Source organism: Saccopteryx bilineata, chromosome 6, assembly GCF_036850765.1.
Source record: "Saccopteryx bilineata isolate mSacBil1 chromosome 6, mSacBil1_pri_phased_curated, whole genome shotgun sequence".
Classification (NCBI taxonomy): domain Eukaryota; kingdom Metazoa; phylum Chordata; class Mammalia; order Chiroptera; family Emballonuridae; genus Saccopteryx; species Saccopteryx bilineata.
In genome coordinates, this window is record NC_089495.1 from 47,503,612 (window position 1) to 47,521,661 (window position 18,050).

At 35.7% G+C, this 18,050-nt stretch overlaps 2 protein-coding genes across 3 annotated transcripts in view; one reads left to right on the top strand and one right to left on the bottom strand.

Moving 5' to 3' along the window:
* The window catches only part of FGF14 (fibroblast growth factor 14), a 719,079-nt gene extending 701,796 nt beyond the window's left edge, over positions 1–17,283 (top strand). For both annotated transcript variants that reach the window (XM_066234694.1, XM_066234695.1), the window contains exons 4-5: positions 5,723–5,921; positions 10,294–17,283. In XM_066234694.1, coding sequence (XP_066090791.1) covers positions 5,723–5,921; positions 10,294–10,430 — 336 coding nt within the window. In that variant the 3' untranslated portion in view covers positions 10,431–17,283. The remainder of the gene's footprint in view (positions 1–5,722; positions 5,922–10,293) is intronic.
* Positions 17,032–18,050, bottom strand: part of ITGBL1 (integrin subunit beta like 1) — a 234,985-nt gene continuing 233,966 nt past the window's right edge. Inside the window, exon 11 of the mRNA XM_066234693.1 lies at positions 17,032–17,920. Within this exon, the coding sequence (XP_066090790.1) occupies positions 17,829–17,920 (92 nt within the window). The 3' untranslated portion in view covers positions 17,032–17,828. The remainder of the gene's footprint in view (positions 17,921–18,050) is intronic.

Consider the following 18,050-nt stretch of genomic DNA (forward strand, 5'->3'; position numbering starts at 1 on the left):
TACTTGCATATTTTGAATGGAAGCCCAGGCTCATAACACACCCTAAAGTATTTTCCAGGAATACAACTCTGAGGAAAATTCTGATTTACATTGTATACATGAGTATACATGAACAGAAGTGCAATCTAAGTTTAATTTGGGAATTCTTAGCTTCTTAAGAATTTTGAAGTTAGCATGACCAGGCAGTGGTATAGTAAATAGAGCATCTATCTGGGACACTGAGGACCCAGGTTCGAAACCTTGAGGTTACCAGCTTGAGCGAGGGCTCAGAAGCTTGAGTGTGGGGTTGCCTAATTAAGTGTGATGAGAACATAGACATGACCCCATGGCAGCTGGCTTGAGCAAAGGGTCACTGGCTCAGCTGAAACCCTCGCCAGGTCACAGCGCATATGAGAAAGCAATCAATAAACAACTAAAGTATTCCAACTATTAGTGATTGCTCCTCATCTCTCTCCCTTTCTGTCTGTACCTCTCTCTGTGTCTCTTGCAAAAAAAAAATGAAATTAGATTAACAACACCTCCCCCCAATTACCTAAATTGAAAAACCCTCAAAATTTACCTTACAACAGGATTGGAAATTTTTTTAGGCAAAAAAATTATACAGTAACCATTTTAGTCTTGTAGGTTGCACAATCTCTGTCTCAACTCACTTCTCAACTTTCTGGTGTGAAGTTACAAAAACAGGTGGCAGCTATATTTAGTCCTGAGGCTGCAGTTTGCCAATCACTAAGTCAAATTGTCAAGGTCATTTTTAGTTCTAGGTTATGGTTATGCTGAATTAACTGGGTTTATGGATAATTCATTGGTTATAAATGAAGGAATTTGGGCCTTTTCTTTCCTCTTCCTTCTCCTTTCATCCTGAACCTAGAAGCCTATCTGTGTGTTATGCAAATTTTTCATCAAGGTATTTTCCTAAACAAAGACATTTCCCTTAGAAGAGGAATATTCTGCTGCTACTGTTAAGATAGTAAGTACACCACAGATGGTGCTTTCATTTCAAAAACAACCACAACATAAAAGGAGATATAAAATTTTTGTTTAGTTGTTGTGTTTTTCTATTCTATGGTTCGATGATTTAGTTTGGCAAAGATACAAATTAATATTTAAGCTTCTGCTGGATCTCAGCTGCTGTTGATTTTGTTGTTTCGGTATTGGTGACTCTAAATATAGGCAGGCAAGATGAGAAAAAAATACTTCAAACTCCTAATATATTTTTTTTGAAAGTTTCAAAGAGTATTTATTTAAACTTAAATTTAAATAAGCAGTCTCATATTATCACTGCCTGTTTCACTGGCACAATCATCCTATTACTCAAATGTATAAAAACAGTATGTGAGATTAGGGATGTGCTGATAAGCCACCAGGGGTTTCGTCTTCTTTTAGTACTTATCTTGCTACTCTACATTGAAAGTCTAAAGCTGGAGGCTCACAGGCCCTGTCTCAGCCTCCTGGTTCATGCTATGTTGAAAAACAAAAACAAGAACAAAGAAATAGTTGCCACTATTAAAAGGAGATGTTATCTAGAAACCTGTATTTCTTACTACCTTTGAAAAATCAGTTCTACTAAAGATCTAAGGATTTATTTTCACATGAGAGCCATTCTTTCTACTATTCCCTTTGTCCCTTCCACTGAGCTTGAGTAAGGGACATTTATCCTCATTAGGGTACTATGATAACACCAGCTTGCTTCAACTCTTGTGTCTGCCTGGTCAATATAGGAATTTGAGTTTATGATTTGAGTTTATGATCCCTTCTGTGCACATGAACCCCAGTGATCTAATCAATTACAATTATTTTAAGTCCTACTTATGGGACTTTTCACTTCCTCTATCTCCCTAAAGCATATTGTAGAACTCAAATACAAAACTAAAGTTTTTAATAAGGTCACTAATTGTATAATTACTATCAAGAGCATTTTTTGTTTAGGCTGGTCAAATGTCACTTTTTCCTTGGAAGAAAATGCCTTTTGGAAGATAGTGCCAAGAAAATGAAAAGATTTTCTCTCTTCCATATTTTTTATAACCTATAACCTTTCTCTTTTTGTCTTGGCTACCAGAAATTCAGAACTCAATTTACAACGTATTATATTCTGGTGGTATTTCTCCCATTCCTTTGTGCATCCTTGACTATTGTATTAATACTAATTACTAAAATGAGCACACACATGCACATGTTCTATAATTTTCAAGTCCATTTTGCAAGAGATTAGGCTTCAACACATTAGTATATAAGTGATATGTACACTAACTTCTCAAAATCATCCTCCACATTAACACCAGGTTATTAATCAGGCTATGCCATTATTCCCTTGCTTGTTTAAGAACCCTCCATGTCTACCTCTTGTTTATAAGAAATCTAACATGTTTATAAGAGGTCCAAGACCCTTTGTCATATTTACCCAACCCAATTTCCTATCCACTTCTGCCCCCACAAAGTCTCAGTAATAGGCTAAGTAGAGTTGTCTAAATGTAGCATGGCATTTCCCACCACCATTTTCCTTTGCAATACCATTTATTACACCTATTATCCCTCTAGTATTTTTTAAGGCAAGTCTACCACAGTAGATATTACATTGTACTGCCATTTTCTAAGCACAAGAATTTTAATAAAAGTCTCCCCGTGAAGAATCTTATTTTTCTGGTACATGTTCATTTTGTATCTGATGCTGAGCCCAATATTTGGTATAAAATTGTGCTCACTGGCCAATTACTTATCTAAATTTCAGATTTATGAAAGTTTAAAATAATTGAAATATCAGATAAAGGGTGTATTTTAGACTACAAGTAATGGGGAATGGTTTGGTTTTTTTTAGACTATGCCACATTCTTCTCCTAATATATAGCATATATTAAGTTATTCAATCCTCCCAACCACTCTATTATTCTATGTTTTTGTACTCATTTTACAGGTGCAGAAATGAAAGGCAAGAGATTAAGTAATTTTCCCAAGGACATAGCTAGTAAGAAGTGGGGCCAGAGTTGAACCCAGAAGATCTGGTTCTATAGCTGGTGTTCATAGTCACTCTACTCCACTGTCTCCCATTTATGTGTTGGAAATATATTTGTCCCTTATGACACCAAATAAATAGTAACTAATTTTAACTTTCATTAGTCCTATCAGTACTCTTGGGAATGCAGGGATTCTTTCTGTGCACCAATATTTGATGAGCAGATTGAAGTCTTGCCAAATGTGTTAACTACTAGTGCATATTAATTATTTAAGCAAGAATAGAGAAAACTAAAAATGCACTGACCAGTTGCCACTATCGCAAGCAACTGAAAGCAAAGGCTCTCACTGTAGATGACAGAATGAATCACCTATCTGTGACATCTCTGGCACAGCTCACAGGAAGGGGATATGGATTGGCTTCCTTAGAACCCTAAAATGTAATCATTTTGCCTAAAAAGACTTAGTTAGATTTGATTTTCTTAAGGTATACACTGAGAATGAGTGATTTCTTCCATCAGGTGTCTTCATTCTCTTTCATAGTCAACCTAGTCAACTTAGAGTGGAGACAATACTTTTCTAATTTGCTGATGGTAATGCAAGCAGTGTCTTCCATGTTTCTTACATTATGGCAGAAGGGATGAGATAAGAATAAGGGTTGACTACGCTATGCACCTGCATTCCAAAACTGGAAGCCCTGGTTTCTCTAGATAAAGGTCATCCATCAATGATCCTATCAATAAGGTGAACCCAGCTTTGGAGAGAGATGTGGTGTGCTAGAAGGCAGGTGCCAGCTCCTGTGACCCCTGCATGACCCCAGCTTGTATCAACTTTTACCAACTCCACTCCAGGTGGATTTGAGATAGGTTTTAAGTAATAAGTAATATGCTTGGATGTCTTGGTATAGCTCAATAAAAAGATAAATCTCATCTGTTTGTTTTAGAAGATGCAATTTCACCCAATACATTACATTTACAGTATTAGTCCTTTGAGGATAAGCCAGATTTACAGCATTCAATTTTATTTTTCTTACCATGAATGTATGAACAAGCACCCTTTTATTAGTTTTTCCTCTGAGGTAGATCTGGTGACTGACTCAGTGAGACTGTTATTTATTAGTGAGAAAATAAGTAGGAGGGTATTTGAAGAAATAGAACTTAGTGGAAAGCCAGAACATTTATTTTGATGGGATCTTTATTAAAACTAAAGTAGAATTATCTTCAAGAAATAAAGTTTTACATAAATTTCTTTGGGAGGATGCTATTTTTTTAAGACATAACAATTTTATTTATTTATTTATTTATTATTTTTATTTTTAATTGGTTTTATTGGGGGTGACATTGGTTCATAAAATTATATAGGTTTCAGGTGTACAATTCTATAACACATCATCTTTCTTTCATATATATAAAATAGTACAGTAGTTTGCCTGTTTAAAATAGTTATAAAAGCAATTTAATAGGCTTCCATGGTCTACAACCAGAGTGGTTGAATTTTTAAATTAATTTTAACAGAGGTGTATCAGAAATGCATTTGGTTTTTCTAATGACCAAAATGAACTAACAAACAAAATAGAAACGGACGCACAGATAGAGAACAAACTGGCAGTTGTCAGAGGGGAGGGGTTGGCAAGGCTGGGTGAAAAAGGTGAAGGGATTAAGCAAACAAAACAAACTAGACAAACAAACAAAAAAATCGCATGGACACAAACAACAGTATTGATATTACCAGAGAGAAAGGCAGGTGGGGGGAGGTAGAAGAGAGTAAAGGGGAATAAATGGTTATGGAAGGAAAGTTGACTTGTGGTGGTGAACACACAATACAATATACATATGACATAGAATTGTACACTTGAAACCTATATAATTTTATTAACCAATATCACCCCAGTAAATTTAACAAAAAATGAAAGAAAACAGAAATACCTTTGTAGGTTAAATCTCAGAAGTATATAAAAGTCATCTATGAGTATTTCTATTATTAATGACACATAAAATAGTACAGCTTTGCACTCCTCATCAATCAATATAGATCATGGCACTGAGAGTCATGACATTTAACTTTTTGTTCTTTTTCCAAAAATACTGGGTAGATTTCAGTCAGAGCAGCTTCTGATATTTTTCTTCAAGAGTTCCAATGAGGCTGCAAACCATGGAATCAGGTCATTATTTTCAGCTTCTGTCACTGTGACCAGCTAACACAACACCCGGCCTTTGCTCCAGAGGCTTGGTATGCCAGCTAATAGTCATGGTTGTAGTTTGGGGTTTCAATTTGTCTCTTTGTAGGCAAAATGTATCACCCTATAATATCAATGATCTAATGAACAACTGACAACTCTTAGGGTATCATATAATTATCCTATGGAAATACTGAAAATGGATTAGCAAATACAGTAAGTATTATTTAACTTTTATTTTGGTATATTGTGAATATGGCACTACTTTATGGTGCTCTTTCAGGTTATGCCCTGATCACACTGTTTTTAGTTTAAGTAAAAAGATTTTGAGTTTGCTTCTGCCTTCTATTTTCTTATTAAAAAAACATCTATACTTTTGCTGGTTAATATATCCCCAAAAATAGCAGATTCTCTATTCATTGTATACTGAAAAAACAGTGTATAAACAGTTAAAGACATACAGGAAGAGGTGTATCTGGTCATCTCTGCCCAAGAGCTGAGTCCTTCACCTTGGTGGCCGAACTTCTGGAGGAAGGAAGAGAAGCCACACTGATTCCTGTTCCTTCTTCTAACTTTCTCTTTTTCCTTTTCTCTCAACAGGAACTTTTTACCCCTGAATGCAAGTTTAAAGAATCTGTTTTTGAAAACTATTATGTAATCTACTCATCTATGCTGTACAGACAACAAGAATCTGGTAGAGCCTGGTTTTTGGGATTGAATAAAGAAGGGCAAGCTATGAAAGGAAACAGAGTAAAGAAAACCAAACCAGCAGCTCATTTTCTACCCAAGCCATTGGAAGGTGAGTGTAATGTGTGCATCATCCCTGTCACATTTTTACACATTTATTTTTCACATTGATAACTCTGCTGTGGCCACCAGGAACACTCAGGGACTGCTGGAAATGTTCTTCTCTATCATGACATGGGTGATGGTTGCATAGGTGTCTACTTAAGTTGCACATTTAAGATTTTTACACTCTTCTGTATATAATTATGTTTATATATATACTTATAGACAGATATATATATATAAATTGATAGAATTTATACACATATACATACCATTAATTTAAAAATGTTAGCAACACTCTCCTCCTACCCATTTCTAATGTCTCAGAGGTCACTGCTGCAACCTCTCTAGCCACTAGAAAATTTTAATTAATTAACATTAATTTTTAAAATTTATAATAACATTATAAATCTATTACTGTAACAGTAGTCATATGCTTGTGACTTATTAAAATTACCAAAAATGAAGAGTTAATAACTTGTCTTTAAAGAGCTTATTGATTTACATAATTCCTTTCCAAACTGAGTTAATTGTTTTGTATTCTTAGTTGTGGCATTACCTTCTTTCACATTCACCTATAAACAGTGACTCCATTTCCTTTGACCAGATTCTGAGAGAGCAGGCTACAAACTTTTATTTATTAACCAAATACACCTGCACCTTTCTCACTATTCTTCCAGAACTGTCATTTACTTTTATCAATATACATTTGTTTGAGGACTATAAAATAATTCATACTGAAGCTTTTCAAAAGTGTTTTCTATTTAAATACTTCTGTTTACTTTTCACAGAAAATTAGATCTACAATAAATAAATAAATACACTAGTTTAAACAGTTTGATTTTCTGTTAGTTTTTTATTTCTACAAGAAAGCCTTAACTATTAAGAAAGAATCCAACCTGACCAGGTTGTGGCACAGTGGATAGAGCATCATACTGGGATGCAGAGGACCCAAGTTTGAAAATCATAAGTCACCAGCTTGAGCGCAGGCCCATCTGGTTTGAGCAAGGCTCATCAACCTGAGTCCAAGGTCGCTGGTTTGAGCAAGGGGTTACTCAGTCTTCTGTAGACCCCAGTAAAGCACATATGAGAAAGCAGTCAATGAACAACTAAGGAGCTACAACAATAACTGATGCTTCTCATCTCCCTTCCTGTCTGTCTGTCCCTATCTGCATCTCTCTCTGTCTCTGTCCCTATCACACACACAAAAAAAAGATAAAAAGAAAGAACCACATTGGTTTTATAATTCATGCTTTCTATATAGGAGTAAGATCATTTGAAATATTGCAACTTAAATATTAATTATATGTGAATGTTTAATTTAGCTTTCAATTTGCCTAAGTTTGGGAAACCACTCTTGTTATTGCCATCTTTATAATTTCAATGATACTGACTTCCTATCACCGTTAACTAAATTTGCCTTTAGAATAAGTCATTGAACCCCAAACGATTAACCACCACAACCTATCTCAGAAAAGAAAAATGAGGCCAGAGTCTGAAATATGAGTAAATTATTCTCATTATATAATCATTCATAAGGAAAATGAAAGGAGAAATAAGGGATTTGTGGGTGTCTCTGTTATTCTAATATAACAGCTCTATGATGTCTCTATTCCTTTAAATAAAATTTTAATCCATCAGACTCACCAATATTCAAATGCAAGTGAAATTTTTAAAAACTAAGTCAAGAGAAGCTCTAAAGAAATCTTGGTTTATTTGCTACCTCTGTCTCTGTACACTAATTTTGTTTTAATATAGACAGTTAAGAATTGACTAAATTTCTAAAACTTTATCCCTTAGCTGCATAAATGTAATGAAAACTATAAGGGCTTTTATGTCTCTTAACTGAAGCAAAATCTGGAAAGCAGTTATTTCATATATCCAGCAGAAATATCTGAGACTCTAAAGATGTGGTGCAATAATATCCCTAGTGTTTGAACCACACACTGACCTGTGGTTGTGTTTATGTGTTGTGTATTGTATATGTGAAGTAAAGAAAAACAATAGTTTGAAATAATTAGCAGATAGAAGTACTCTAAAAAAACAATTAAGGAGGTATTGTAATGATAGAAGTTATCACATAGTGCAGTTGACAGAGGAAATTAAATTCAAGCTTCCAGGTCCCATACAGGATATAAATTATATCATTGGAAATGTTAGGACAAATTGGTTACTTGATTAATTATTGATGCTCTGGGCTGGGGCATTCATGTCTTTTACACAACTTCATACTAAACAATCAACATTAATGCTCTTGTGCTGCTGTCTCCTAATTGAATTAGTAGTGGGAGTAAGAGATCGGAAAGCACTTCAAGGGTAAGGATTATAGTAATTCCTTTTATTACCTTGCCAAGTCATTTAATTTAGGTCTGATGTACACAAGCACTTTCAAATATATGTGCTGCTGAAAAAAAAATCACATAACAGATGGATGCAAAAGGTAAAATCTACCACCTTGAATATGGAGAATGCATATGGTAGTTCATTCTATCTAAACCTAAGGTCTCTTCAAAGAGCACAGTAAGTCCTCACCTTTATCTATAGGCTCTTGGAAACTGCAACTTTAAGTAAAACAACATTTCATGAAACCAATTTTAAGCTAATTGGTATAAACAAGAGTTAAGTTCTTACTGCATATTTCTGACCACAAAAATAACACAAAACTTTTAAATTGAGACCTATAACACTTTTAAGATTAAACATTGAAATAAATGTGAGTTATACATATACTAAAGGTGAGTAAATACAAGAAAGAGAATTATTTTCCAACCCACTTATTCTAGTTTTGGGGTCAAGGGTGGTGAAGGCTGTCTCTGTAGCTCAGGGCCCAAGGTGAAACTCACTCCTTCCATCACAGACTGTGCTCACACCCATCCCACACCCTCGCAGACTGGGACAACGTAGACATGACAGTTCACCTGACACACACATCTTTGGGATGCAGGAGGGAACTGGAGTACTCGGAAAATACCAACACAGACATGGGGAACACATGAAACTCCACACACACAGTGGCCCTTGTCAGGAATCATTTTTTTTTTTACCAACATTATAATGAAACAAATTAGAATGAAATGATATTATTCTAGGACATGCTATATCATAAACTTCCAAAAGTCTAAAAAGCAGGTGGGGCAGAGCTAATACACTTCACTCGTGTTTCTGATGGCAGATGATTTTAATTCACCTAGTTTTCCCCAAGCATCAATCACTCCTAAATATCATACTTTTCCCCACAATTCCCAAGAATCATTTTCTAAAAAGCCACATGAACCCTTGTGATTAATTGTGTGGCCAGACACTGTTCAGACAGTTTCTCAGAGCTTACCAGATGTCAGTCCCACTAGCTCTCTTATCATTCTGTGCTTCTGCTGATATGACATCAATCATTAGATTTTTAAAATAATATATCATAAAATGAGGCATAGAAAACAGAAAATGCCACACAGTTGCCTTCAGTTTTTCAAGGGTCTCTTTTCATCATCTTGGGAGAGGAAATCTAAACAATGATCTTGGGAAGGACCTGGCATAGGGAAAATGAGTCCTTTGTTACTGCTTTGGGTAGCTTTGAAGTTGACCCTGGTGTGACTATGTTGCATTTGAGTCACTGGAGAGGACAATAATTTAGTGATCTAGGGTGTGAATACTTGAAAAGATGAATCAGAACGAGTGGTTCAAGTGTAACAATGTACAGTGGAAGGACAGTCTGAGTTTTCCCCGCTATACCAGAAGTAGGCTTAAGCTTGCTGTTCTCCTATACCAGGGGTCGGGAACCTTTTTGGCTGAGAGAGCCATGAACACCACATATTTTAAAATGTAATTCCATGAGAGCCATACAATGACCCATGTATGTTACGCATTATCCAATAAAAATTTGATGTTGTCCTGGAAGACAGCTGTGATTGGCTCCAGTCACCTGCAACCATGAACATGAGCAGTCGGAAATGAATGGATTGTAATACATGAGAATGTTTTATATTTTTAACCTTATTTTTTTATTAAAGATTTGTCTGCGAGCCATATGCAAGCCATCAAAAGAGCCACATCTGGCTCATGAGCTATAAGTTCCCGACCCCTGTACTATACTGTGTGTGTGGGTATGGGTGTATATCTTGTAAACCTTCTCTCCTAGACAAACAGCCATGCACACCTAGGTGCATATTTTAGTTATAAAAACCAGAGAATGTAAAGAAAACAATGTCTTCTGTTTACATGGGGGAAATTACTGTTTTAAAACAGGAATTCCTCTCAGTGGGATTGCTTTACTTCAGGGAAACAGGTTTGGGCAAACTGTTGAGGTCTGGGCACGTACCAACTTTTGAACCGAACTAGGTAACATTTCCTTTTTTTCCCTTTCTTTCTGCCCTCTTTCCTGTCACTAGTTGCTATGTACCGAGAACCATCTTTGCATGACGTTGGAGAAACGGTCCCGAAGACCGGGGTGACGCCAAGTAAAAGCACAAGTGCGTCTGCAATAATGAATGGAGGCAAACCAGTCAACAAAAGTAAGACAACATAGCCAGATCCTCACAGGTGTTGTGACTTACTCGTCCTGAGCACAGTTGAGTGATTTATCCTTGCCAGACCTTTCTGCTCCCATGGCTGAGGAGCAGCTGGAAGTAAGCGAATGCTTGCTCTCTGCTGTCTCAAACTTCTTGGTTGCAAGCGAATAAATCTCAACCTGTTGCACCCCCCACCAACAAGAAGACACCTGGATAACCAGCTAAACTCAGACCATGGAATGCCCTACCAGATATGGAATGCCTTTTTAATATCTTTTCTGTGACTGTGACACTCATGTGAATGACATACTTCACAAGTACACTCGATACCTTGCCTGCTGACAGCTCCCCATAATCCTTTTTGAGTCCTGTTTCAGCAAAATCCATGTGTTTAAGTTCAATTTTGTAGCACACCAACACTATTGAGTAATTTCTAGTTAGAAGCTGTAAACCTGTGCTATTATGGATTTCTCTTCCTCCCGTTTTTACAGGGCTGCTCGCTCCACTGTCTGTGACCTTTCGCAGGGATTGTGTTCCTCTAAATCTTAAGTGTTGCCGTTGGCTCAGTTCGGAGAGCGATCAGGAAATCAGAAAACCTTCTAAACCTAATATTATAAATTGCATCATAAAGATTAAGAGTGTTGTCTCTGGCTCACACTATCAAATAAACACACATATACGCTCTGTTCAGTGGCAGGTACTGTGCTCCTGAGGTCGGCGTTGCCGGGGTGAGAAGTGGGTCAAACACAGTCCATGGGAAGTTCTCTATGATATGTGTTTGACATCCCCCTATAGTTTCTTTGTGTGTGTGTGTGTGTTTTATACATATCACAAGCTTACTGGTAATGGTAACATTTGCCTTGCCCAGCGAGCAAGACCCACTGGTTTTTGAGAAAGTGGGTCCAAAGAACTCTGTAGGCCTTGTAGGCCTGATTAAGGTTCATTTTTCATCTACTAATCTTCATTATTTGGGAAAAAAAAAAGAAAAAATTACAATCCACAAGAGTTGCGCTACCTAAATCCATTTCAGATATAATCCTTCTTATTTTTAATGAACCGAACTTGATGCCCATCCCCGCCCGGTGTTGGCTGCATCCCACTCATACTCAGCAGAGCATGGACAAGGCGGCTGTTGTGTTCTTTTCGGCAGCAGCGATGCAAACCTTAGTTATAAATTAGACTTTAATATTTTTGGTGTTTAATGACAAGTTTTTAAACTGGACACATTAGGAAAAAAATTTTTTTTAGCTCAGCATGCTGAGTTGGGTACTGTTGTATTTCACCAGTCCATACCTCTTCCTCAGCTGCTCGGGGCCAGGTCCCCCCGGGGCTGGGAGAGAGGTGCCTTGCCATGATCTCAGAATTCAGTCTGTTGAATTGTTCCAGATAAAGTGAAAGGCAAACCAACACGTGCAAACATCAGGTTTTCGGTCCATTCAACCGATTTGCTTTTGTTTTGCTTTCTTAATTTCCTTTTAAATAACTCTGAGCTTAGGAAAGACAACTACCTAGAAAGGCCATGAATAGTTGACTACACCGTGAAGAAACCATGCAAAATGTTCAATATTGGATATAAAGAGCTTCAAATGTTTAATAATAAACCCTCTGGAAATATATTTGTTAACTCTATGTATACTTAATAAAATTCAATGTTTTGTCCTCAGAAGAGTTAATTGAGACCAAACAGAACCTCATTTATAGACAACTATATGTGGGATCAATATCTGGCCTCTTGTTATTATTTCCATGTGGAAGGATGACCCAGGCACCACTGCCCCCAACCCCATCTGCACTGTATTTACTGAGAAATTATTTTGTCACCGCTTTTCTAAGTCTCCATGACAGCCCTTGCCCAGCATTTAAAAATATTGGCCTGCTTAGCTGATTAAAGATTTAGTATAAATTTAACTGTTTATGCTTATTTCATTTTCATATTGGATTCCATTTTAATAAATAAAAAGTTAGCATAATGTTTGAGTAGATTTATTGTTGATAATGCTAAAGTACAAATACAACAAAATAATTCCTTGAACTATTCTTGATTTCTTGTTACACCATTTTGAAGCCTATTGTTTTTAACAGGATAAGTTAAAATACATTAAACAAAGTAACTATTTAAGGAAGACATATAAACCATAATATGTGGCAGACTATGAATACTTAAACTTGAAATTCCAATTAAATGGGTTTACAGACACTGCTTACCCCAACTCACATACACGCACATATACACATTCGTATACACACACACATACATACACACACATCAAACAACCCCACCAATTTGCTTTCGGTAATCAGCCGTACTTGGTGTGAATTTTTTCCCCTGCAAACTTATTTATTGGTTAAAATTAAGACAAGATTTATTTTTCTAAATGACAGAGATTTATGTTAACTTTGCACCTTTTTTTTATATGTATATATGAGTTGTCTATAAGGGCATTTATCCCTGTTAATGGATATCAAAATACTTTCTTCTAATATATGTGTAGACATATTGCAGTGGGGCCTTTGTTATCTGTAAATTAGTCTGATTATTTGCTTTGTGTCTGGTCTCATCTGTTGCACGGGACAGGGACAGCACTGGTGCACTGCATGTGGTAGGGCCTGGGTGTCAAGAACTGTTGGTATGTATTACTCAATTTACATAGAAAGAATGTCTACATTGTACAGTTTCTGTGTTTAGTATCATTTGTTATATTCACAAATACAACGCATTGAATAAAAATATTTCTATGAAGGCATATTATAAAACATCAACCAACTTTATGTAATGAAATGGCATTGCATCGCCCACGAATATAGGGATATCTTATGTAAATAAGTTGGTAAATTCAATTTCCCCCTTTACAATACCAAAGAAAATTTTAGCTCTTGAGGATACCTCTCTTGCTATATTTCCAGGATAAGACACTCCTCTTCTTTTCCCCTCAAAAATCAAGTTTGCTGTTATTAAGTAAGTGGAATCTGTCACTAACTGATGTTCTGTATAGTAAATCTGATGGACTTCATTGTATTTACAGACAATGTGTTTTGTATCTACATGTACATATGTCTATTGTATTGAGTCTAATACCACATTCCATTCGCACACATATCTGGTGTGGGAGGGTTATTTCTACTGATTTGTTATGGTGGCTGATTGCTTTGCCCATCCCTCAGCAACACTGGGGAATATTAATATTTCATTACTATTTGATATTTCAAATGACATTATTTTTATTTTCTTAAAGTTTGTTTTCTAAAATGTTTTGCTAAACCTTAACTTGGAAAAATGAGAGAAGAGATGCAAATGGTCCACCCTATGCAAACAGTAAGTTGGTACGGAGCAACAATTCATTATAAATCCTGGAGAATTTAGGAATTCTTGCACTAAATGTTCACTAGCCCTAAATGGGTTGGGGTAGAGGGTGATTTTTAGGAGTTCCACAATGAACCTGTAAAATTCTTGCTGCAGTTCTTCAAATTGCTTGCTTCTTGGAGAGTAAGCACAGTTTTGTTTTGTTTTGTTTTTTATCACACTTGGCCAGTTGCTTAATTAATGCCTGATGCACTGAAACTGTCAGATATTTTCAGGTTTACCAATGTCAGATTAGCTTCTTAAAAAAAAAAGAAAGCAGTACAACAGAAAAACGTATTGCTCTTTATGTTAGATATCTATTATGTCATTTAAAGTTTTCTCCCTAACATTATAGAAAGAATTACCATATCAAAGAGAGACAGGTGGGCAAAGGGAAGATAAATGGAGACAGGAAGAGATTTTGCTGTGGGTGACGGGCACATGATGCAGTGTGCAGGTGAAAGTTTGTTGAGTTGTACACTTGAAACCTATATGGTTTTGTGTACCAATGTCACACCAATAAATTCAGTTAAAAAAGAAATTTAGGTTAGAAGAAAGTGAAAATATTTGAAAATTATTTTTAATTTCATCTCAGAACAAGACTATATTCAGGGAAAGCAGCTGAGCTAAATGCAGGTTTCTCAAAATCCAGATGTGAGTTGTGTTACTCTGGAGTAAAATACATTTTATAGTTTAAGTTTCTTAGCTTACAAGGTGGTACACAGGGACGGTTGACTCTTGGACATTGAATAGGGTTTCAAAGTTTTGAAAACAAATCTGTAAACAAAGGCCAAGATTTGTGTTGTTTTTATTCTAGGTTTTCCATATCATTCAGTCTAATCCTGATTTTTGAGGGCACAGGCTGTGTTTATATTTGAGGAGGTGAAGTCATTTCTTTCGATGTGTTGAAAGAATCTAGAGGAGCTCAAGGAGTCCAGGGAGAAAATGAGGTAGTATAAAGGTTCTCCTGTTAGGTTTAGACCCTTAGTTGAATTCTATTTAAAAGTCATCCTGAAAGAATTCCTCAGTGATGGTTTACCATGCAAGTAGGATTTGTGCCAATATCACTTACACACTTGTTGCATCCTTCTCAATTGACATTAATCCCACTTTTACTTAGGACAAAATTGAACAAGCAAATATTCTTGCCCTGCCATTTTTAAAGAGGGGTTTCTATCTAAGCAATAGAATCAAAAGTACAAAATCACATTAAAGAGGGGTAGAAAGTGTGTCTTTACAGGTAATTATGTTTTCTTTTCCAATTTAAACATGTAAATTAAATCACTTCTCAATAGAACATTTGATGTTTGGAAAGTAGAGTCAAATCACACACACACACAGAGAAAGAGAGAGAGAGAGGGAGGGAAATATGCAAAATTCGGTTCAATAGTTTCTGGCTAAATGAACTCAGAAAATAGCTAACTGCCATGTATTTTCAGCTTGTCAAAAAAATGTAGAAAAAGCACATTTTGAACTTTGTCGTACACATTTCTCCATATTTAAAGATTTTCTTTAAAAACATAAATGCCGAGGACATTTTTCTTGTCATTTAAAAAGAGAAACACTCGCCTGACCCGTGGTGGCGCAGTGGATAAAGCGTCGACCTGGAAATGCTGAGGTCACCGGTTCGAAACCCTGGGCTTGCCTGGTCAAGGCACATATGGGAGTTGATGCTTCCAGCTCCTCCCCCTTTCTCTCTCTCTGTCTCTCCTCTCTGTCTCTCCCTCTCCTCTCTAAAAATGAATAATAATAAAAAATTTTTTTTAAAAAAAAGAGAAACACTCTTGTTGTAGTTGCTGTTAATAAAAAATGATAATAAATATAGAGAATTACAAGAAAAATATGACACATCTAGGGTTATGTGAGGAGACAGAGGAAATTAAGGGCAGTGCCAGCAGAGTAAAGGTGGCCAATACTCCCCAGCTGTGAACCAAATCCACCTCGCAATTGGTTTTTATGGCCCAAGAGCTCAGAATGAGTTTTTGTTGTTTGGGTGTTTGTTTGCTTTTTTACAGTTTTAAACTATCAAATGCAAACAAAATATATGCAACAGAGATGTATGTGGCCTTTGAAGTCTAAAATATTTACTGTCTCGTCCTTTTCATAAAAAGTAGAGCTCTGCAGTAAGGGAATCTGGATGCCATTTATACTATGATGGCTGAATAATGCAGTGAATTCCAACACATCCATCATCAAATAAGTCATCGTTGAACTTGCTACTGAACAATTACAATAGGTTTGTTTGAGGCTTAAAATGTTTAGATAGAGAAGAGGAAAGAATATAATATATATAATTTCTTAACTACTCACACTTCATTCTACAAAACTGATTATCTCAATTGACATACTCAACAATCAAGATACAACTATAAGGCTGCACTCCTTCATTTCAGGATAGAGATAACAATTGTATAAATCTATTAAAGTACAAGAACACTATTAGTATTATAAAAATCAGAATCAATTAAATTTTCTTATAAATCATTTTCAGTATAAATTTTAAGTAACTCAGCAGATACATATTTTTCTCACATGTGGTGATTTGACTTATAAAGTTTAAGCCATGACTCTAGAATATTTACATCAGTAAGTAAAATTTCCAAGTAAAACTTTTCATCTTAAACAATATGAAAATGATTTTATTACATCAGTGTAGAATTTTACAAAATATAATTCACATTTAGAAACAAGTGGGCTTTTTAAAATTCTAAATAACTAAAGTTTGCTTAAATTAATAAATGTAAGTAGATCTTACTGCAAATATGTAAGGGAAGTCCAAATTACTGTACATTTTCATAGTTAAATGTGTTTCATACAGAGTAAATATCACCATAAAGAAAATTAACAGTTTGCTTCTACCACTGAGTGAATATTTGTCATTTCTAGTTAAGCCATTTCCAGACATTTTTTTAATCCTCTGAGCTTTTTTTATTGGTGTCATTTTATCATAGTATCTCTTCTTGATGTCTATGCATGACCCTACTTTTCCAGTGAGTAATGTATATTTAGAAGTTACAGAATCTTTTAAGAGAGATGAGTACACATTTTAGGCACATAGCAGAGTTAACTAGATACTTTTAAAAGATAAGTTACCATGGAGTAATTAACTGGTGAAAAATTAGATGCCTGGCACGTGTAACCCATGCCCAGTTTTAAAAACGTTCTAATACCAGAAAATGGATGCTTTTGAATAAGTATTCTTCTCTCTTTTTTTTTTTTTTTTTTTTTTTTTTTTTTTTGGTTAAGCATCAGTTGGTAAAATACATATAGACACAGAGTGTAAACAACTTATATCACTATTTATTAAAATTTTTAAATTGTACATTTTTCATAATTTCTTCTTTCATCTGAAGAGAATCTTCTTTTGTCAGCTTAAAGTGAGACTAGACAAATGACTCTTTCACTAAAAATGACCAGTATTTTCCCAAAAACACTGGTGATCTGGCCTCTGCCTCCCACCCAATCCAACACTGCACTTCACGTGTGTTTTTCTCCATTCTCCCCATATGGAAATACTGAGTGATATGGAATCCTGGCAAAATATGAACAGATTTTTGTGAGGATGTATCTTTTCTTTAGATTGTAAAATGGACTTTCTTCTGTAAGAATGTGCATTTCTAACAATCATGTAAGTCAGCATTTCTCAACTCTGGCTCTATTGACATTTAAAGCCAGAAATCTCTGTCATGAGGGGGCTGTCTTGTGCACTGTAGGGTGTTTAGCAGCATCCCTGGCCTCTATCCACGAGGTGCCTGTAGCACATTCTCTCACCCCACCCAGAGTGACAATCAAAATTGTCTATCTGAATTGCCAAATCTTTACTGGGTGGCAAAGTAGCCTTTTTGAGAACAACTGATGTAAATTGTGAAAGAAAATTTCTTTCTGGTGTTATTGACCTCAGAGTCTGCTTAAGCATTTGTAATGGGTGTCCAGATTCCGTTCAGGCTTTCAGAAATAGAAAAGCATACAATAGTCTGTTTGACTTGTCTTCATGGTGATTATACACGGTTTCCTTTGCATTTATATGTTCTAATAGTCTACAAAAATAAGAATCCAGTCCTCTCCCATCTAACTGTTAAGGATATTCTGTGCCAAGCCAGATTTCACATGCGTTTCCATTCCATCCATCCCAACATTCACAGTTTCCGCAGCTACATATTCCATTCCCTGCAAAAAAATACACAGGAGAATTATTGTGATTGGAATGTACCAAGTTAAAATACTTTATTACAAACCATAGCTGTTTATACTCAAAGCCACTTCACTAATCCCCTACAAGTTTTCCTATTGTGCTGCC